Source organism: Folsomia candida, unplaced genomic scaffold (genome assembly GCF_002217175.1).
Source record: "Folsomia candida strain VU population unplaced genomic scaffold, ASM221717v1 Fcan01_Sc004, whole genome shotgun sequence".
In the NCBI taxonomy this organism is placed as follows: domain Eukaryota; kingdom Metazoa; phylum Arthropoda; class Collembola; order Entomobryomorpha; family Isotomidae; genus Folsomia; species Folsomia candida.
Window position 1 is genome coordinate 9,501,855 of NW_019091196.1, and position 17,681 is coordinate 9,519,535.

At 39.9% G+C, this 17,681-nt stretch overlaps 1 protein-coding gene across 2 annotated transcripts; it reads right to left on the reverse strand.

Annotated features, from left to right (window-relative positions):
• Nucleotide 1: 1 nt before the first annotated feature.
• On the reverse strand, nt 2–13,208 carry LOC110849400 (death-inducer obliterator 1). Of its 2 annotated transcripts, none has more exons than XM_022096804.2 (15): nt 11,622–13,208; nt 10,849–11,532; nt 10,430–10,745; nt 10,111–10,350; nt 9,610–10,016; nt 6,412–6,584; nt 5,635–6,278; nt 4,991–5,543; nt 4,653–4,833; nt 4,304–4,563; nt 3,863–4,219; nt 3,123–3,776; nt 1,394–3,018; nt 1,195–1,296; nt 2–1,110 (listed from the first exon to the last, which is right to left on the reverse strand). In XM_022096804.2, the coding sequence occupies exons 1-15, from the start codon at nt 12,454–12,456 to the stop codon at nt 795–797; spliced, it is 7,347 nt and encodes a 2,448-aa protein (XP_021952496.1). In that variant the 5' UTR covers nt 12,457–13,208; the 3' UTR covers nt 2–794. The 2 variants fall into 2 exon arrangements, with proteins under 2 accessions (XP_021952496.1, XP_021952495.1); XM_022096803.2 differs by having other exon boundaries at nt 4,940–5,543; nt 11,622–13,207.
• Between the last annotated feature and the right edge of the window lie 4,473 nt (nt 13,209–17,681).

The window sequence follows — 17,681 nt, forward strand, 5'->3', positions numbered from 1 at the left end:
ATTAAGTTGATTATTATTTTTTATACATGTTAATATGTAATGTCGGCACAAAGTTTGCATATAGTTTTAGTATGTCTCGTACAAGACAAAGGTAAATTACATCATCTTCGTCTAAAATAGTTTTCCTGTCACATCCTTTTTTCAGTATAGTTCTACTTATACGTGGATACATATATATATTTGTTTATACTAGTAGTACGTAGCTCATTGTAGATTCCAGAAAACCTGTGCTAGTCATTACACAAAAGGAGCTATCAAATTCGATAAACAATAAATCATACGAAACTCCTCAACTTTCGACCTCCCAAAAATATATAAAAATCCTACCACGTAGTGTTATGTTCAAACGCAAGCAAAATGGGAAACATTACGTAATTTTATAGTTACAATTTAAATGTTTAAAATATCAATTAATATCGAAATTCGTACTGGATTCAGCAGTAATCAACAACATAACAGTTTCTTTCTCCAGGATTTTAAACAATAAAATGTAATAGAAACAAACAATCAATTAACTCTTGTGATTCAGATCAATCAACCATTATTATAATAATTTTTCAGGGGAAAACTTATCAATTGACTAGAAACCCGTAACAGATATACACTTATAGTGTAAAACATGGGTGGATAGGATTTCCTTTCATGAATTATTATAATCAGGTGTGTTTGTTAGTAAACTTGGTTAGAAAGGCATAATTATAATTATCTATTTATAATAACCCTTATTCATTATTTCCTTCATAATAATCAGCGGCCGTTGTTCTTGTAGTTGTTGTTGAGGTATTCAACCCGATTCAATTTTCCATTGCATTGGGAACAATTGGACGTGCTTCATCAGAAGGGACAATTGGCTGCAGTGGATCATCGGTGTTCTTTGCCGAGTCACCTTCCCAATCTTCGTCACTATCTGCTGCAGGCAGATTTTTTGGTGCGACGGTTGGTGGTCGGAGAAGTGGGGACGGAGGAGAGGCCGACCTGGATTTTGGGCTTGGACCCCGTCTTGCAATCCGTTTAGGGCTTCTCGACCTGGAGGATCGTCTTCTTCGTGGACTGGGAGTTCGGCTCTTGTTACGCCCGACAACACGTCTCCCTGCAGATCTGGATCGAGACCTGTAACATAAACATAATAATAATTGTATAAGAAATTAACAACTAATTTGAGAAAATGTTACAAACATAATTAATTTAAATTACCTATTTCTTGCTTCCCATCTACGAGAAAGTGGAGACTTTGATCGAGATCTACTCGTTCGTTTCCGATGACGGCGATCTCTGCCTGGAGATCGACTTCGACTCCTGTAGATGGAAATGAAAATGGGATTTATGACAAATGCATTTTTTAAGTTAACAATTTAGTAAGGAATAAATATAATATACAAATAATTATTCTCACCTTGACCTATCTCTGGATCCAGAACGACGTCTCCTAATCCTTTGGATGGGAGACCGGTTTATTCTCCCTCCTCCTGTATGTCGTCTCGGGAAATTGTCTCTGTCGGGGCGAGAGTCACGATGACGACCACCTCCTCCTCTCATTTCTCGCCCACGCCCTCGGAACGGACGATCTCTTTCACGGTCCCCACCTCCGCTTCGATCCAAATTAATACGCTGTACTCGGGCAGCGTCCTCACTTGTGTCACCCAAGTTTCGAGAAATAGTCTCCCGGTCTCTTTCTCTTTCTCCACTTGTCATTACTGGAGTTCTCGGACCTGGAAACTGTCCATGTGGAGGACTCGTAGACCCAAAAGTCGGCATGAACCCGGGGGCTGGTGGATTTCCCATTCTGGATGATGCGGGCGGCATTGATGAAGGTGGAAGAGATGGGGGTGGAACCGTTTGAGGTGGCACTTGAGAAGTAAACGGAACTCTGGAAGGGTAACCTTGATGGTGAAGAAGAGGAGGAGGAGGGAATCCAACGGGTGATGGTACAGTTGATGGTGGTGGCCGAGACATCATAAAGGATGGGGGTGGAACGTTGAGATTAATCACCATTGAGCTACCACCATTTAGTGGGGGTGGTAGTAAATTCGGGGGAGGAATGTGCGTCGGAATGGATGGAACCGGTGGTGGCATAGTTGTTGCAGGAAGCATTATCGGATTTGGTGGTTGCTGCTGGATATGAGGAACAGTAAGTTCATGAATCTTCAAGGGTGATGATGGCGCAGGAATAATAATTGGTTTCAACGCAGGTTGAGAGAATAAAGAGGTTGGAGGAGGGGGATGAAGAATCGGAGTTGCTGCTGGTGTAGGCGCAGGTGGCGAAACAACGGCTACAACTTCTTCCGTTTTCGGAGTATCGACAGCGACAGGAAGCTGTTTTGTTATGAGATTAATATTGATCTTCATTTTAGATCCGCCCGTACTGCCACTCGGGCCACCACCAATTGTTAAACTTTTGAGAGGAGATGTTACTACACCAGCACCACTGCTGGATCCAAGTTTCTTCTCGAAAATTGAAGATTCCACTTTCGATTCGGTCTGTTTGACTGCTAAACTGCGCATTGGCTGTTGAAAATCGTCAAGATCTACCGTCGACTGCTGGACTGTTTGAGATTGTTGTTGTTGCTGTGCTGAAGAAGAAATGGCGGAGGTCTTTGTTGGTGTTTTTGGCATAGTGATCTTAATATCGTCGATGTGTGTAATGACAGGCTTAAATGTTGAAATTAATGATACTGAAGGAGGTGGTGGTTGTGGACGTTCTACAAAGACGTCTTCGCCAGGTGGCAAAGGTTCATCGTCCTCTACGTCCATCACTTCGACTTCTTTTGGAATTGGAGGGGGGTCTGGGAATTTGTCAACTTGAGAAGAAACTTCTCCTTTCTCTTCAGGAGCAACAATTACCTCGGGCGTCTCAGGAGGAACTACAACTGGTGGAAGTGGAGCTAATGGTGACGCCAACACAACGGTTTTATTCTTCGCATCTTGAGAGTCGTTCGTTTCTTCGTCAGAAAATTGAATTGCAGATGGAGAGTATGCTTCCTCCTCGCTTTCCTTCTTCTCTTTTCCGTCCGGCTCATCCTGTGCAGATTACATTATTTTTTATGTGTAGCAAAAACTTAAATAATATATATACAAATGATTTACAAGAATTAATAAGTGTATACAACTAACTAGCTACTTACCTTGGATGAACTATCGTCAGAAGACCCAAGATCCATAATTTCTACCGGAGTGCTGTCTTTCTTCTCAACAACAGGGAGAGACTCAACCGCTGCAGGTACTGAACTTTGTGCCGTCACACCCGAATTGTTTCCATATCTCTGACTCCTCCGAAGTCGTGGGTCGGACATGTGAGTTGGTTCTTGTACAACAGCTGGCGCAATTGCTGGAGGAGGTGGGGTAATAGCTATAATTTCTGGTGGAGAGCTATCCTCAGTCTCCATTTTTTCAGCAGCAGCCTCCCCTTCGTCATCATCTTCTCCAAACTCGCCATCCAGACCGGGGATCCCACTCATCGACGATCTTCCAGCCAACGCGCCAGTAATCTTCTCAATGTCCTGCTTCTCACGAGCAATCTTTGCTTCAAGCTCTTCCAGTTGCCTCTTCACATCCACGGACTGCTTGGGTGGAAGAGTAGCACCGGGAAGAAGAGTTTCAGGGGTCAAAAGTGGGGGTTGAGAGTCGCTATTGCTCGATGTAGATTCATCCTCCCAAGGAGTATAGGGTGCGTCGTCGTCATTTATTTTTGGATCTGCTGCTGCTGGTACAGGAGGTTTGGGAAGGTTTATGGTACGTGATCGTAATCCGGTGGATGGAGACGACGTTGCAGCCGATTTCTGTAAATAACAGGTAGTTAAATATTTGCAAATAAATATGCATTTACTTATAACTATTGAATAATTTTAATTAGTAATAAATTAACCTCTTCAGATTCAGGATCCAGTTTTGCTCGCTTCTTTTGCGTAAGTGCTTGGTCAATTAGGAGAGAAGGCTTCCGTTTCAATCCGGTAGCAGTTGCACTTGGATCCCGAATATTTCTTGTGACGATGCATAACAAACAGTGTGTCCTTTCATTGGGGAGACCAGGACCTCGGAAGGGGAGCAAGCATCGTGGAATAGGAGCCTGTTTTGGCAAGGGAACAAGGTAAACATCTTTCAAGGGGGACTCGATCCCACCTATGACTCCCAAACGGGAACGGGAAGAGAAGTATGAGAAAAAAGTCATATAATCGCTAGAGTCGGCTGGAGATGCAGGTGACAGTCGGAAAACAATTACTTCCTGTAAACATATAATAATAATCCCAGTAAGCATATGTGATGCATATTTGGACATCGCTGATTTTTGTGTAAATCAATTACGTACCTTTGATTTCTTCATTTTATTGATGTAATCCCATACTGTGTCGGGAGAGATACGTCCCACTACCGGGACAGGACTTTTGGGAAAGAAGACGCCGTCAATGATAGCATGCGACACACCATGGGCTGAGGCGTGAAATGATCCCAATTCTGGCATAACGATTTTAGTCTGAAACAAGTGTTTCGGTTCAGAATCCTTCTTAACTCCATCCTCTACGAAATCTGGAGTTTTTATGGTGGATGAAGGTTGCTCTTGCTCAGTGTCTGCAATCGAAAATAACAAAAGAAAAACTTTACCGTTAATTTCCAATAACTTGTAATAATAAAAAACGAGGAGAATGAACGTTGGGTACCTTGTTGCTCTAATGGCTTCGGAGTCAAGTTAACTTTGTCGTCCACGGAGGATGGTGACGAAGAAACTTCCTCATTACTCGGTGGGGTAATTTTTGGTGCTAGTTCTGTCACCAATTGCGGACTTTTACTTTGTTCATCCGTTCCACTTCCACTGCTAACTTGACAGTTGGATTCGGAATCCTTAAAAAAAGTTACAAAATGGATTATTTATTTATTCACTAAGTCGCAACCAGAAATTCTTTAAAAAACCAAAAGAAATGGCGAAATAAAATAAAACAAAACAAACCTTAACAACACGCTTATCATTCTCTTTATGTTTACTATCCGAAAGTTTCACCTTTTCCTTGTCAGTCTTGATGTCTCGGTGTGACGAACTTGAACTTTTCCGGTCCTTGTCACGATGTGAGGACGACGAATCCTTATGTCGGTCCGACCTACGACGATCTTTATCTCGCTTATCCTTGTTGCTTGATGACTTGGATGATGACTCCCCTTTGTCTCGATCCCGGCGAGAGCTAGAAGAGGAATGATCTTTCGACTTTTCGCTGGTGGAATGATGTCTGGATTTATCCTTCAAAGAATGTTCCTTGTCCGTCTCCTTTGCAGCAGAGCTAGAGCTTTGATCGATGACATCACTGATATCTAATGGCCGAAGTTCTTCAGCTACTTTGGCAGCATCGTCAACTCCTTTCTCGAGCAGTGCCATCTTTTTAGATTCCGTGATCTTATCCAGTTCTGCTTTCTTGATGGCTTCGATTTCCTTCTCTGCCTCTTTCTTTCTCCATTCAATCAGGTCGGCGGACGCCATGTCATGTGATTCCATTCTAACCAAGTTTTTCGGTTTCAGCTTTCCGTTCAGTAGCTCCTTATACATGTCGTTCTTCTCCGCTCTGTGATCACAACAATTACCATTACCATCATTATTACAGCGATCTAATGTAAACTTAATTTAGTTAAGGTGAATAAATATGTATGACTCACTTTAGATTAAAGTAGATGCCACGGTACTTATTTTTGCATTTTGGCGTATTCGCACCCCCATAAGTTTTGCATAGCTCGTCAGTTATCTTTTCGGCGAGAGCGTCTGGATTGTTGGGTCCATCGTTGAACTTTTTCTTGTCATTGTCTGACAATTCCTCCATCCTCCTCTTGAGAATCTCGCGTAGTGACTTTCGCAATATGTCTCTGTGCAATTTATTGCTGCTTGCAGTGTCTTTCTCTTTTTCCTTGTTCTTGGAGCTATCACTTTTCCGTGTCGAACTTTTATTCTTGGTGTCTGATTGAGAAGCAGTTCTAGATTTTGACGGTTTTTCTTCTTCGTCTGGGCTGGATTTTCCTGCAAGTTTTACATTAATTTTTCCCTCAGACATTTTCTTCACTAGTACGGACGGTGTAGAACTGATGATTGAGGAAACACTGTTGGGGCTGACTCCGACAACGGAGGGAAGAGCAGGGGATACTTTAGTGGGAGATTGGGCTTCCTTCTGAGCTTTTAATATCTGTGAGGCCGTCATCTCTTTCGGTTTGGGGGGAGCAACTTCTGTTGACTTTGTGGCGCCAGCAGAAATCACGTGAAAATTAAAGATCGGCTCGCTAGATTTTACGTCTGGTTTTGAATTCATTCTCTGTATATTTTAAAAAAGTGTGGTTTAAATCACTATATTAGTTGCAGTTTCAGCTGAAATCTACTAAATTTATATGCTAAATGTAAAATGCTATATGTTAAATTTATATGCTAATATCCAATATGTTGCTCACCTTTAATTTGTTTGGACTAGACGAAGTTGGGGACTCCGCTAGAGAGATTTTACCCTTTTCTTGAGTTGCACTTTTGTTACCCACGTTATCCGCATGCTTTTGTACACACTGATCGCTGCAGTAAATGGAATCCTTCCTGGGAGGTTTACTGCATACGACGCAACTACCTTGTCCTGAAATTACAAGTAAAATTTTATATTTCCGCTATGTATTTTTTTATTTGTAGGAGACCACCAGGATTCTTCAATCACTAACGGCTACGCCGGTGTTTCTGGGTTCGGCCGTAACTCGGAAAAAATGGAAATTTTCATTTTTTGAAAAGCTGGATATTAATATCCAGCCTTGTGTATCCATGTGTCTGTCTGTCTGTCTGTTCATAAATTCCATAAATTCATACTTTTACGTAAACTGCTTGTGCGTTACAATTTTACTAACGTAGAACTAAATAATAAATTAAAATACACAATAAAACCCTACAGTGCAGGCAGACTCCATATAGCCAAGTCAGGGACAGAGTCCTTTGAATTAGAGTTCTAAATTTTTCTCTGAATTGACCGACATAATATTACCAAACTCCTTGTTTTGGATAATTAAATGTTTGTTAGATTTTCTATTATTTGGCATAAAAACCTTTGGAACTTCCAAAGCTAGGTGTGCTATCGAGAAGTTGTTTTTATCCCCCATACCAAATTTCAGATGGAAACAACTTTTCAAAACGGTATCGGTCAGCCTCCAGGGTCACTCTGCTTGCAGTTTGCTCACTTTTAACTTCATATTCATTCATAAGAAACCATTAAGTATCACCATGCCCGATTTAATGTTTTTAAAGCAATTTATAATAAACAAGGCCCCCAAAAAAAGGAAATCTTAGTGAGTCAGCGCAATCACAGTTAATAAATAAATTTAGATTGAATAACTTTTGCATCACCGCTCTCGGTATCATTTTTCCTGGAAGCATTAATTAATCATTAAGAATAATTGCCCCCCCCTCAAAGGTTCTGGAGCAAGATTATTTGACACTTTATCAATCTATAAAAGACGTAGATACTTAATGTCAAGCAATCGTGGGTCTGGAGATTTCATCAGAATAGGAATTAATAGGATATTGAAATTTATATATCGAAATTGTAGACTTTCAACTCTTTCTAAATTTAAAATTCGCAGTTCACAATATCATATCGATTAATTTAGCCAACATCTCGTTCAATAGTAAAAACGTCATCTTGTAATCTCAATTAATTTAATGAATGCAAGAGTTCATGCGTATGCAAAACTAAATTTACAGTGGACCCAGTAAAAATTATCCCGAGCGGTGATGCAAAAGTTATTCAATCTAATTTTATTTATTAACTGTGATTGCGCTGACTCACTAAGATTTCCCATTTTTTGGGGCCTTGTTTATTTAAAACTTGTAATTGGTTGTCAAAGACATTATTTTTACTGCACAACCGCCGTTATTATCGGCACCCTGAATATTTTTATTAAATTTTTGATTTTCAAACTTGAATAACGCCGTTATTTCTCAACCGATTTAGGTCATTTTGCGCTTAAAATATCCGGAATGACTTTGACTAAAATATTTTCAATAAGCGAGCATGCTGAGATACACCACTTATGAATCATAAAAATAAATATGTTTTCAGGGGAAAATTTTTGCACATTTTGGCACATAACGTGGGTAAAAATCAAAAATTCGCCAAGTCGACTAGCACATCTTTTCTAAATTGTCTAACAATGATCTGTGCAAAATTTCATCAAAATCGGTTGAGAAATGACCGAGAAATCGACTTATGTCACTTTTTTTGGGTGGGGTAAATGCATACTTAGCAAATTTTTTTCGTTGCCAGGTATTTGCCTCACTAAGAAAAATCTGGATGGGTCACCCGTCACCCCATAGAGTCGCTACAGATAAAAATTTTACCAATTTCATTCCATATTCTTCCATTAAGACATGTAAGCAACATTTCAACTCGATATGACGATTTCGAAAAATCAGTATTCCAATTCTAAATATCCAATATACATTAGGCATGATTGGTCAAGTGGTTGGTCGGTGGGGGTCATTCAACTAACAATGCGATAAAGCTAGCGGTCTCGCTCCAATTTTGACGAAACCACGAAAATTATGTAGCATTAGATAAATCATTAAACACGTGTTTCAGGATTTTTCATAATACTCAGTTTAAACGAAGTTATGACTAAGTCAGCGAGAATTTTTATTTTTACCGTGAAATTTTTCTCGCGAGGGGAGGGAGGAAAGTACAGATTCTCAGATTCCATCATACATAATTTTGTTTAAGCTAAAAATTTGTGGGCGTGACGTGTTTTTTCCCCCGCACAAATTTTTAAATTATGATAAATTTTCAAAATTTTGAAAAATGTAACAAACCAAAAATTTTTGAAAAATTAAAAGGTTTTGAAAAAATGATTTTTCGTTTGCACAATGTAATTGTGCAAAAGAATTGGAAAAATTTAAAGCATTGAAAAATTGGAAAAATTTAAAGCATTTAAAAACATCTTGACTTTGGCTGATTTTGGTACAACAGAAGACTTCCGCTAATTTCCTTGTGTGAACAATTTAAAATTGGTCCGGTCAAAATCGGAAAAAACACTTCATGCCCACGCATTTTAAGTTTAAGCAAAATTCTCCGTAAGCGAGAATCTCCCTCGCAAGAAAAATGTCACGCAAAAACGGAAATTCTTGCTCACGGCCTTAAAAGGCCTAATTTTGGTAATAATGTTAACACGTTGTAGGGCATGCCTCGAATCTCGAAAGAATAATAAATAAAAACGTGTACGTAGAAATACTATCATGCAAAATAGAGTAATTAGTCAGCAATTAAAAAATAGGAAAATAGTTTAAAAATTTTCGTCGACCCAGTTATGGCCGCACCCCGAGAGTAAATGGTCCAATTCATCCTCAGAATAATCAGAATACAATAAAATGTGTAATGCACTTGATATCTAATTTATCGCTAATTACTACTCCCCTGACTCGGGCTTCATTGTCAGTGATTGGCAAAATCCACCAAATTAGCAAATAATTAAAAATTTATTCGTTGACTGAGTTACGGCCGCACCCTAAGAGGAAACGAATTGATTCATCCTGGGAGACCACGATTGCGAAATTCAGGAAATCAATCACGAAATCGTTGTCAAAGAAATTAATTCTCAAAATTTCACTAAAATAAAACTTACTGCTTTCATCACTACGAGATTCGCTACGTTTTTTGGTGGAAGTGGTGAGGCTCCCTTTTTTCGACAAGTTGGGCATGAATGCCGTTTTGGACGCAACAGCAGCCGCAGCAGCATCTGCCTGAAGAGCAGCAGCCCCTTTACTCATACGCCGAGTGTCATTTTTGTCCCCACTTGTAGAGACTGAACGACGGGCAGAGTTACTCGCTCGTTCAGCAGCCTTAGCATTTCGCTTTAACTCAAGCTCTGCCTTTCGGCAGGGGGGACACACCCACAAGATATTCTTGAGTTCCATCGCCTTGCCCTGGGCTTTGGTGACACCGACACACTTCCCATGAAACCATTCCTCGCAAGTGTCACAGCATATCATGAATCTGTTGTTGTGAGGTTGGCGACAAATACACCATAATCTATAACACATAACACAAAAAGTCCCCAATTAAGTAATATCCAGCCAGTAATAAATACATCTTACAATTATGTAAATTAATTAACTTGTATTACTTGTTGGGATCGTCTTCCGTATAATCCTCTTCGCCATCTTCGGTTTCTTCTTGTACGTAATCATCATCATCGACCTCCATGGGAGATTCTTTTTCTTTTGCTTCATCTGTTCCTCCAAGTTTTTCCTGAAAAATGTCGTCTGCAGAAACTCGCGGCCCACCGTCTTCTTCAAGGCTTACATAGTTCGGGTCAGCCAAGTGAGCGGGCAAGCGTCGATTTTCCCTTTTCGGATAAGGTTTCCTAAAAATCATGGATGGCAAATTAATCAATGAATTCCTTTATTTATAAAAGTATAGCAAATGAGTGTCAAATAAGCTACCTGTCACTCCCACTGGAATCTATGCTATCTCTGGATGAAGCAATACTAGACGAGGCAGACGCCCTTCCTACAAGTGCTGGCTTTGTAGGTGGTGGTGGTGTTGTTTGAGGAGTTAGTATACCAGTTGTTTGGGATGGCGATTCTATCTTTTTTGAAGCCACTGGAGGGAATGGCGAGGAGGACCCTGATGCTTTTGCTCCTTGCATAAGTTCTTTCTCACGTTGTAGCATTTGCTGATTTTCAGCCATGATTCGTTCAGCCTCTTGTCTCTCGATTCGATCCTGTTGTCTCTGCGACCGTCGAATATTGCTATCACCTAGAAAATGAGGTTAGAAGATAATAATCGTTGTTACTACACACGAACCTACTAAAATAACCAACCATATATTATAACATAACATTTACATTTAGTGGCTTACTTTCTGACAACCGACTACCACTCGTCATAGAGGAACCTCTATTTCGTGACGTGCTTGACGGCCTTCCTCCTCCCGTTGAATGCCTGTTCCCCTCACGAAAAGCGGATGGACTACTCTCTGCAGACGATCCAGGAGATGTCATTCCTCCAATCGAACTTTCACTTCCTAGACTCCCCATACTATTTTGCTGATTTCGACCGTCAGTCCATTTATTTTGCCCACCCTCAGACGACACACTAACACTCATGTGAGCATCATGATGTTCCAAGTTCAAATTTTCGATAAGTTCAGCCTGCTGTGATTGAATCAAATTCTCCAGCGTGGCTAAACTCTGGGGATCGAGTGAATTTGTGAATTCGTCAATGTCCAGACTGACCGGAGTGGTGGAAGTAATGACGGAAGGATGCGGCTGCTGCTGCTGTTGATTTATTCCCACGGACATTGTGGCTTCCTTTATTACTTTACTTCCACTGGCAGAATGATCAACGACGTTTCCTTTCTTCTCCGTCCCCCCAGCTGCTGTAGCACGTCCCCCACTCGTAGTTCCGTACGTACTTCCTTCAGGTTTGGACTTTCTTGCTCGCCCTTGTTGAGCGGGGAGTAGGACTGCACCAGGCAATGGATTGTTGGGGGATTTCACCTTATTTTTGGGAAGAGTTACGCTAAACTGCTCCTGTCCAGGTACTAGTAGTAATAGTGAAAACAAATTAATAAGTATTTTAAATTAGTAATTAATTACTCAATCTTATCAGTGATCATCTTTCCTTTCTCACCTAAATTGATCTGTGTATCATCATCCACGAGGTGGAGGGATCCATCAGGATTAACAATTATGGAATACGACGCCTGATAAGCCACGTCTCCTTCTGAATCGACACTCTCTGCCCTTTCCGGACTGTGACTACTGTTCCCGTCCTCCTCGTCCTCACTACTCCGTACCGGTGGTGGGGGCAGGACGTTGCTGATAACCACCAAGTTTGCAGGATCACTTTCCTCTTCTTCCGAAGTGGAAGACTTGCTCAGCAAATCTTCCTCTTCATCATCCTTGCTTCTGTTATTGGTGATAATATTCGTCGCCTTCTTCCTCGTGAACAGATTAAGATTTAACTCTTCACCTACATCGATGATCTGATCAGATGCAATGACCGCTGCTGTTTGTGGCCCTGAAGAAGAAGAAGACGGAGACGAAGAAGTGGTACTATTTTTGTTCTGTTGAGCTTGAGATATACTTCTACTTCTTCTCGTAGTAATTCCACCAACATTAACAGCAGCGCTGTTGGTGTTAACTCGTCCATTATTATTTACATTTGTAGCTGCGGTGGATGTGGTAGCAGCTCGATTGATTCTACTATTGCTATCTTCCGTGGGATTCGTGTCGCTGTTGGTGGTTGTGGTGGTGGCACTCCTGGCGGGATGACGACTGCTTAAGTTGTTGTCCACTGACGGCGACGACACTGACGACGAAGGCGACGCTATTACTGCTGCAGAGTCATCTTCTTGATCGTCCACATCCACGACGACGACCTTTTTCCCACTAGTGGATCTCGTCGTTCTCAATGTTGCTGGTGTACGAGGAGGAGGAGCCGTTTTCTTCCGGCTGGTTGGCATGTTGTCCAAGTGTCAATGAAACGGCAAAGATCTTCTTAAGACTATTTCACCTCCCACCCAGAAACTAACTACCAAAAAGCATTGTCAAATAGATGAGTTTAGCGTCTTCCCACACCCACCCTGAGAAACAAGTCGATTGACATTGGCTGAAGATGATGATGATAATCAGGAGCAGGAGGAGAGAATTAAACTTTTCAAAATTTTATTAAGTATTATCGTCCCCGATCTTGGAAAAACGAAATCAAATCCAAAATTAATTCAACAAAGTAAACAAATCCAAATAGATAATCAACAATCCTGTTGAATGCTTAAGTAACTCTGTCCACTTTTAACTTGCTTGATAGCTTGCTTGCTTGCAGTTGTTTGATGTCTGAAGACTCGTCAATCATTCCTTGTCTCAAAGTTATATGCAGATAGTCACTATTATATTTCGATTCCAAATATTCTAATGACGCCATCAACGTTTCAAAGTCAAAGTCCCTCGTAAACTGTCCTCCCTCCACTTTTAACGAGTATATTTAACAATATAAAACAATTAAGTAAAGTTGCACTGGACAATTACTAACTGCTATTATTACATTAAGTAGTTGGTTAACTCCTTGTGATGATACTACACACTCAATCCTACACTAATTTTTATTGAATTTTGATTTTCTGGAGAAAATTTCTCCAGTCCAGCGAAGAAGAAAAAGTGAATGCATTCGTTGTGCCTGATTTGTGCTGCTTTTTGAGTTCTTTGGGCGAGTTTCGTTCTGAGCCAACGAGAGAGCGCAAATGTGGGAGAGTGAGAACTGCGCCTTACTAAAAGCAGGTTCTACAGCTCTCTTTGTCTTGTGCAAAAGTAGTCTCAAATCGTAGGTTTTTTTGACCAATGTGAGATTGATTTTGAGGCATTTTGGGGCAATCTGACTCAAAAACGTTGAGACTTTTGCACTGTAAGCGTATTAATTATTAAGAAGAATTGATGATCATTTTTTCCTTATCGGGGCCATTCTACTTATCTATAAATGCTGTAAATACGGTTTTCTTGCTTCATATAGATGTTTCATATATAATTCTTAACCTATCATCTATAAATTATCTGTGAGTTATTACTTTCACTCACTCTGTAAAACCCTCACCTAGTGTTTGATGACGTAATGTTTCATTAATTCAGAGAATAAATAAAGCCAAGCACGAAATATGTTTGCAATAATTGCCACTCTTGCCTTCTTATAATTGTAGAAGAGGGGTTCAAGAGGATGGTAATTTTTGCACTGGGTAACTTGTTTTTTGCAAAAAAATACAGATAAAATCAAGGTATGGCATAATAAATCACTTTCATAGTTTTCCAACAGATCCCGTTTTGTTGAGTACAAGTCAGAAATAAATCAAACTGGACGTGCACATGGTGTGTTGGTTGTAATAAAGAAAGTGAAAGCGTGCAACCACACATTAAAACCAAGTACAATTCTTCTTGGCCTTGAAACCTTTTCAAGTTTCTTCACCTTTCACCACTCCGAAGACCAATTATATATTTCCGAGAAAATATTTTTAGTCAGCCTGTGTCTAGTGCCCTTAATCTAAAATTGAAAAACGGCAGTGCTGCTCACGATATACGTATGTGTACATACATGCTGAAATTTACGAGTTGACGGCTCCCATAAATTATTTGCAAAGTCTTGTCCTGAGCGTTATTGGAGAGGCGTGTGAAATGAAAGTAATTTAATATTATTGCCATATTTATGAGTGGTCAGGGAGGGCAAAAGAGAGCAAATGTTCGAAGCAATATCATTCTTCTAGGAGTAATAAAAAGAGAAAAGTTTGACTGTGTGTAGCGTAGATGAAATATAAAGTTTGCAGTTTGCACGTTTCTCACTTACATTTGGAATGCCCACATGTGTGTGTAACAGTTTACATTTGCTTACCAACACTGAACTGAGGAGTGCATCGAAGTAATGTGACATTCGTCAAACTTTCTCTCAGAATGAACTTTCTCCAGATGCTAATTCCCTGGAAATTTGGGAACCACCTCGTAAAACTTGAGGGTGGGTGGATGAATTGCATTTCAACCACCTGTGACCTGTTCAGCCAAGCAGTATAATTACTACTTGGAAATTAATCCCATAGAAGTTAATTAGTCTTCAAATTAAAAATTATTTTGACTTATTTCTTGCATGAAAAGCTTCAACTTAAAAAAATTATGTGTACCCGATGAACACAAACATTAAGGAAGCGTGGGGCAAAATATTCATTAATTTGACTATCTAATTGGACAGCTTAATTGAGAAATGCTTACCCTTTATGCAAATGTTGGCCCAACTTGAATATGATACTCATCCATTAATTGTGAGTCCCGTGTAATTCCAGCAGCTTCATCAATCAATTGTATGATATGCGATAACCGGGATTATGCGAGTGATCGGGCACCGTGACAATGACAAATAAGGACGACCGGACATGTTTGCCAATGTATGGACGGATGAGCATGGACAACAAGCAGTGAAATGCCAGCGGAAATGGATTACCTGTCGTCTCTTCCGAAAAAGCGGGAGAGATGGGAAACGAGGAAAATCGGAATATTCAGTATCATTCAAATATTTCTCGTGACCCAAATTATCCATATTTACATATGCTACTCCTACTTTCACTTGCTGTTTTCTACGTTGTTTACTGCGTTTTAGAAATTTTTATGAAGAAAGGTTGTGAGGTTGCAAAATTGAGATAACGAATATCTACTGCCTACATACTTCTTCATACATAACAATCCCTCCCAATTTCATGATGATCCCGTGCTCTTGGCGATTCCATAAAAACCTCAAATCCGAGTCACCCCCAAAACACCTCGAAATCACGATTTCTCGACTTTTCACTAATCCCAAAGTGACCTATTTTATAAAGAATGTGTAAACTCCTCCCTCTTACGTAACCCCATTGGATTAATGGGATGACAAAAATCACTATTAATGTTTGATTTATTTTACGCCACCACTCCATTGATACGGATCTTCCCAAAGTTTTTAAACTTTCCCAATAAAAACGTTAACATTGTCTGCGAGAGAAAGTCAGCCACAATTTTGTTTGTAATGGATCTCTCTTTAGAGGTCATTATTACATTGAGTGAGTGATGATGAATAGGAGTAAGAACAACTTACTTAGAGAACTTTGTGTACATACGAAGGAGGAAATATTATGATGACGACTATAATAACGATGAGCGTGCTTCTCGTCTCTTTTACTAGACGACGTGCAAAATTGCAAAGTTTGCAGTTTCCGTTTTCTGGGCACTACTATGCAATACTTACCAAATACTACATAGGATGCGAATACTAGGATGTCACTTTTCTGCTGCTTTCACCACCTACATGCATACGGCGTCCATGATGGCATGTTAATGCGCCTCGTTCAACGATCTCCTCATCCTTGACTCTCTGGTAAATGGCGTGCATTGTTAATGGACATGTTGATCTTTGTTGTTGGAGGGCTCAGGCTAAACGGCATTTCGATCACGTATCCGTCCGTATACATCGTACTCAAGTATCTGTTTGTGTGCAATTCAAACTTTTCTAAAATCAAATGGCATTGCTTCCAATTGTGTTTGTATTTCAGGTCACGCTTACTCTGGCAAACTTTAAAGTCTCAATTTCACGTTTCACGAAACGGTTTGGAAAGTTTTTTTATTGAGAGGTGGACACACGACAAAAGAAATAAATACAGATGTGTGCAAAAAGGGAATTGATCCTGCTGTTTGTTACGCATGCTTTCATTGAGGGAAAAAACTTTTAATTATTTTTAAACTTTCTCTACAATAACAAGCACGAGGGACATGTGATGTCAACTTTTAAGTAGTTTTTGCAAAAAAAGTATCCTTTGTTCGGTAAATTCTGGTACTGATCTCATTATTTTTTAACTTTCGAATTGCCTTGTGTATGACTTACTTTTCACAAATAAGCAGGAAACGGTTTCAGAAAAAATATATGTACGATTTAAATATGAAAACCCTGATGCCCAGGCTGGCTCGATGTGAAATTAAAGTGTAATCCGTTAAATCCCTACTGCAAAGCTAAATTCGCAAAGATGATTAATAATAGGTCGAAGAAATTGCCCATCCATATCTCAAAGTTATAGGTGTTGATTTTGTGCCTACGTATGTATGTATGTACGCATCATTTTGAACTCTTTTGGCCTTATAGAAGATTTCAGTCGCTTATCATAAGCTTTTCCTCAGTCTGATAGAGTTTTGAGCTCGTAAACCCTTCAAAATTACCACTCCTCATAACCATAACATATTACATAGATTTTGCAATATTTTCTTTGAGCTTTCTCCATCCTTGAAATTAATTCCTCCTCCCTCCATCTTCGTCCATCTTTTCACAGTTTTAGCCTTACCCAGAGCTTATGGGATCGTCATGTCCGTCTGTCTGTGACACGTTAGCCGACAAACGCACGGAACCGATTTGGCCAACGGGCTCTTGAGCATTACCTACTCATCCTCAATGGTTGACCGTCAATGAAGTGGTGGAGATGCATACATACAAATATTTCATCAAATTGCATATATTTTCGCAGAAACCTGAAATTTGATATGAAGGTCTAATGCGAAGTAAATTAAAGATAAATAGTTTTTTTAATAACCACACAGGTTGACCAATACTGATTTTTTTCTAAATTGATTGAAGAAACCTAAAATTTTGCAGAATATCTGAAAAATTTCAGGTCACTAGTTCTCAAGTTTACGTAAAGAAACAGACTGGCTCGGGCTGTATAAAGTACACACTGTACATTTTTTCTCTTCTTCGCCAATAAACCCACATTAAACACACACCACTTCCTTCCTTATCAACTCTCAGGCATTTCCAGGAAGAAGCACCAAGCCCAAGTCGAGATCCTACGAGAAGACTATAATTCTAAACTGATGAAATTCTCGTTTCTGGTCTTGTCTTGCTTGTTGGGTGAAATGAAAATGGGCAGTGAGAATGGCCAGGAGAAAGCAATGGGCACCATTTCGCTATATCCTCCACCTAAATAGTCGGTGGTGGTGGTGTTGTTGTGTATCACAACTTTTTTTAATATAACATTATTTCATTCACATCTGTGGATGACATGCTCATTTCGGATTATGATTTGGCAAAGAATTCACGTATATGTTTAGCAGTACTTCATGTCGTATTCGTCGAGGACATGATTTCGTATGTTCAATTTGATGAGAAAAACACCAACAGCAGCATGCACACCAGCAGATCTTT

What these genes read in the sequence shown, in the direction of transcription:
- LOC110849400 (XM_022096803.2), bottom strand. Translation starts at nt 12,456, where the DNA reads ATGCCAACCAGCCGGAAGAAAACGGCTCCTCCTCCTCGTACACCAGCA. An exon ending in GATTCCAGTGGGAGTGACAG is followed by an intron (nt 10,351 to 10,429) that starts GTAGCTTATTTG and finishes CATGATTTTTAG; the next exon opens with GAAACCTTATCCGAAAAGGG. An exon ending in GGCATCTACTTTAATCTAAA is followed by an intron (nt 5,544 to 5,634) that starts GTGAGTCATACA and finishes TTGTGATCACAG; the next exon opens with AGCGGAGAAGAACGACATGT.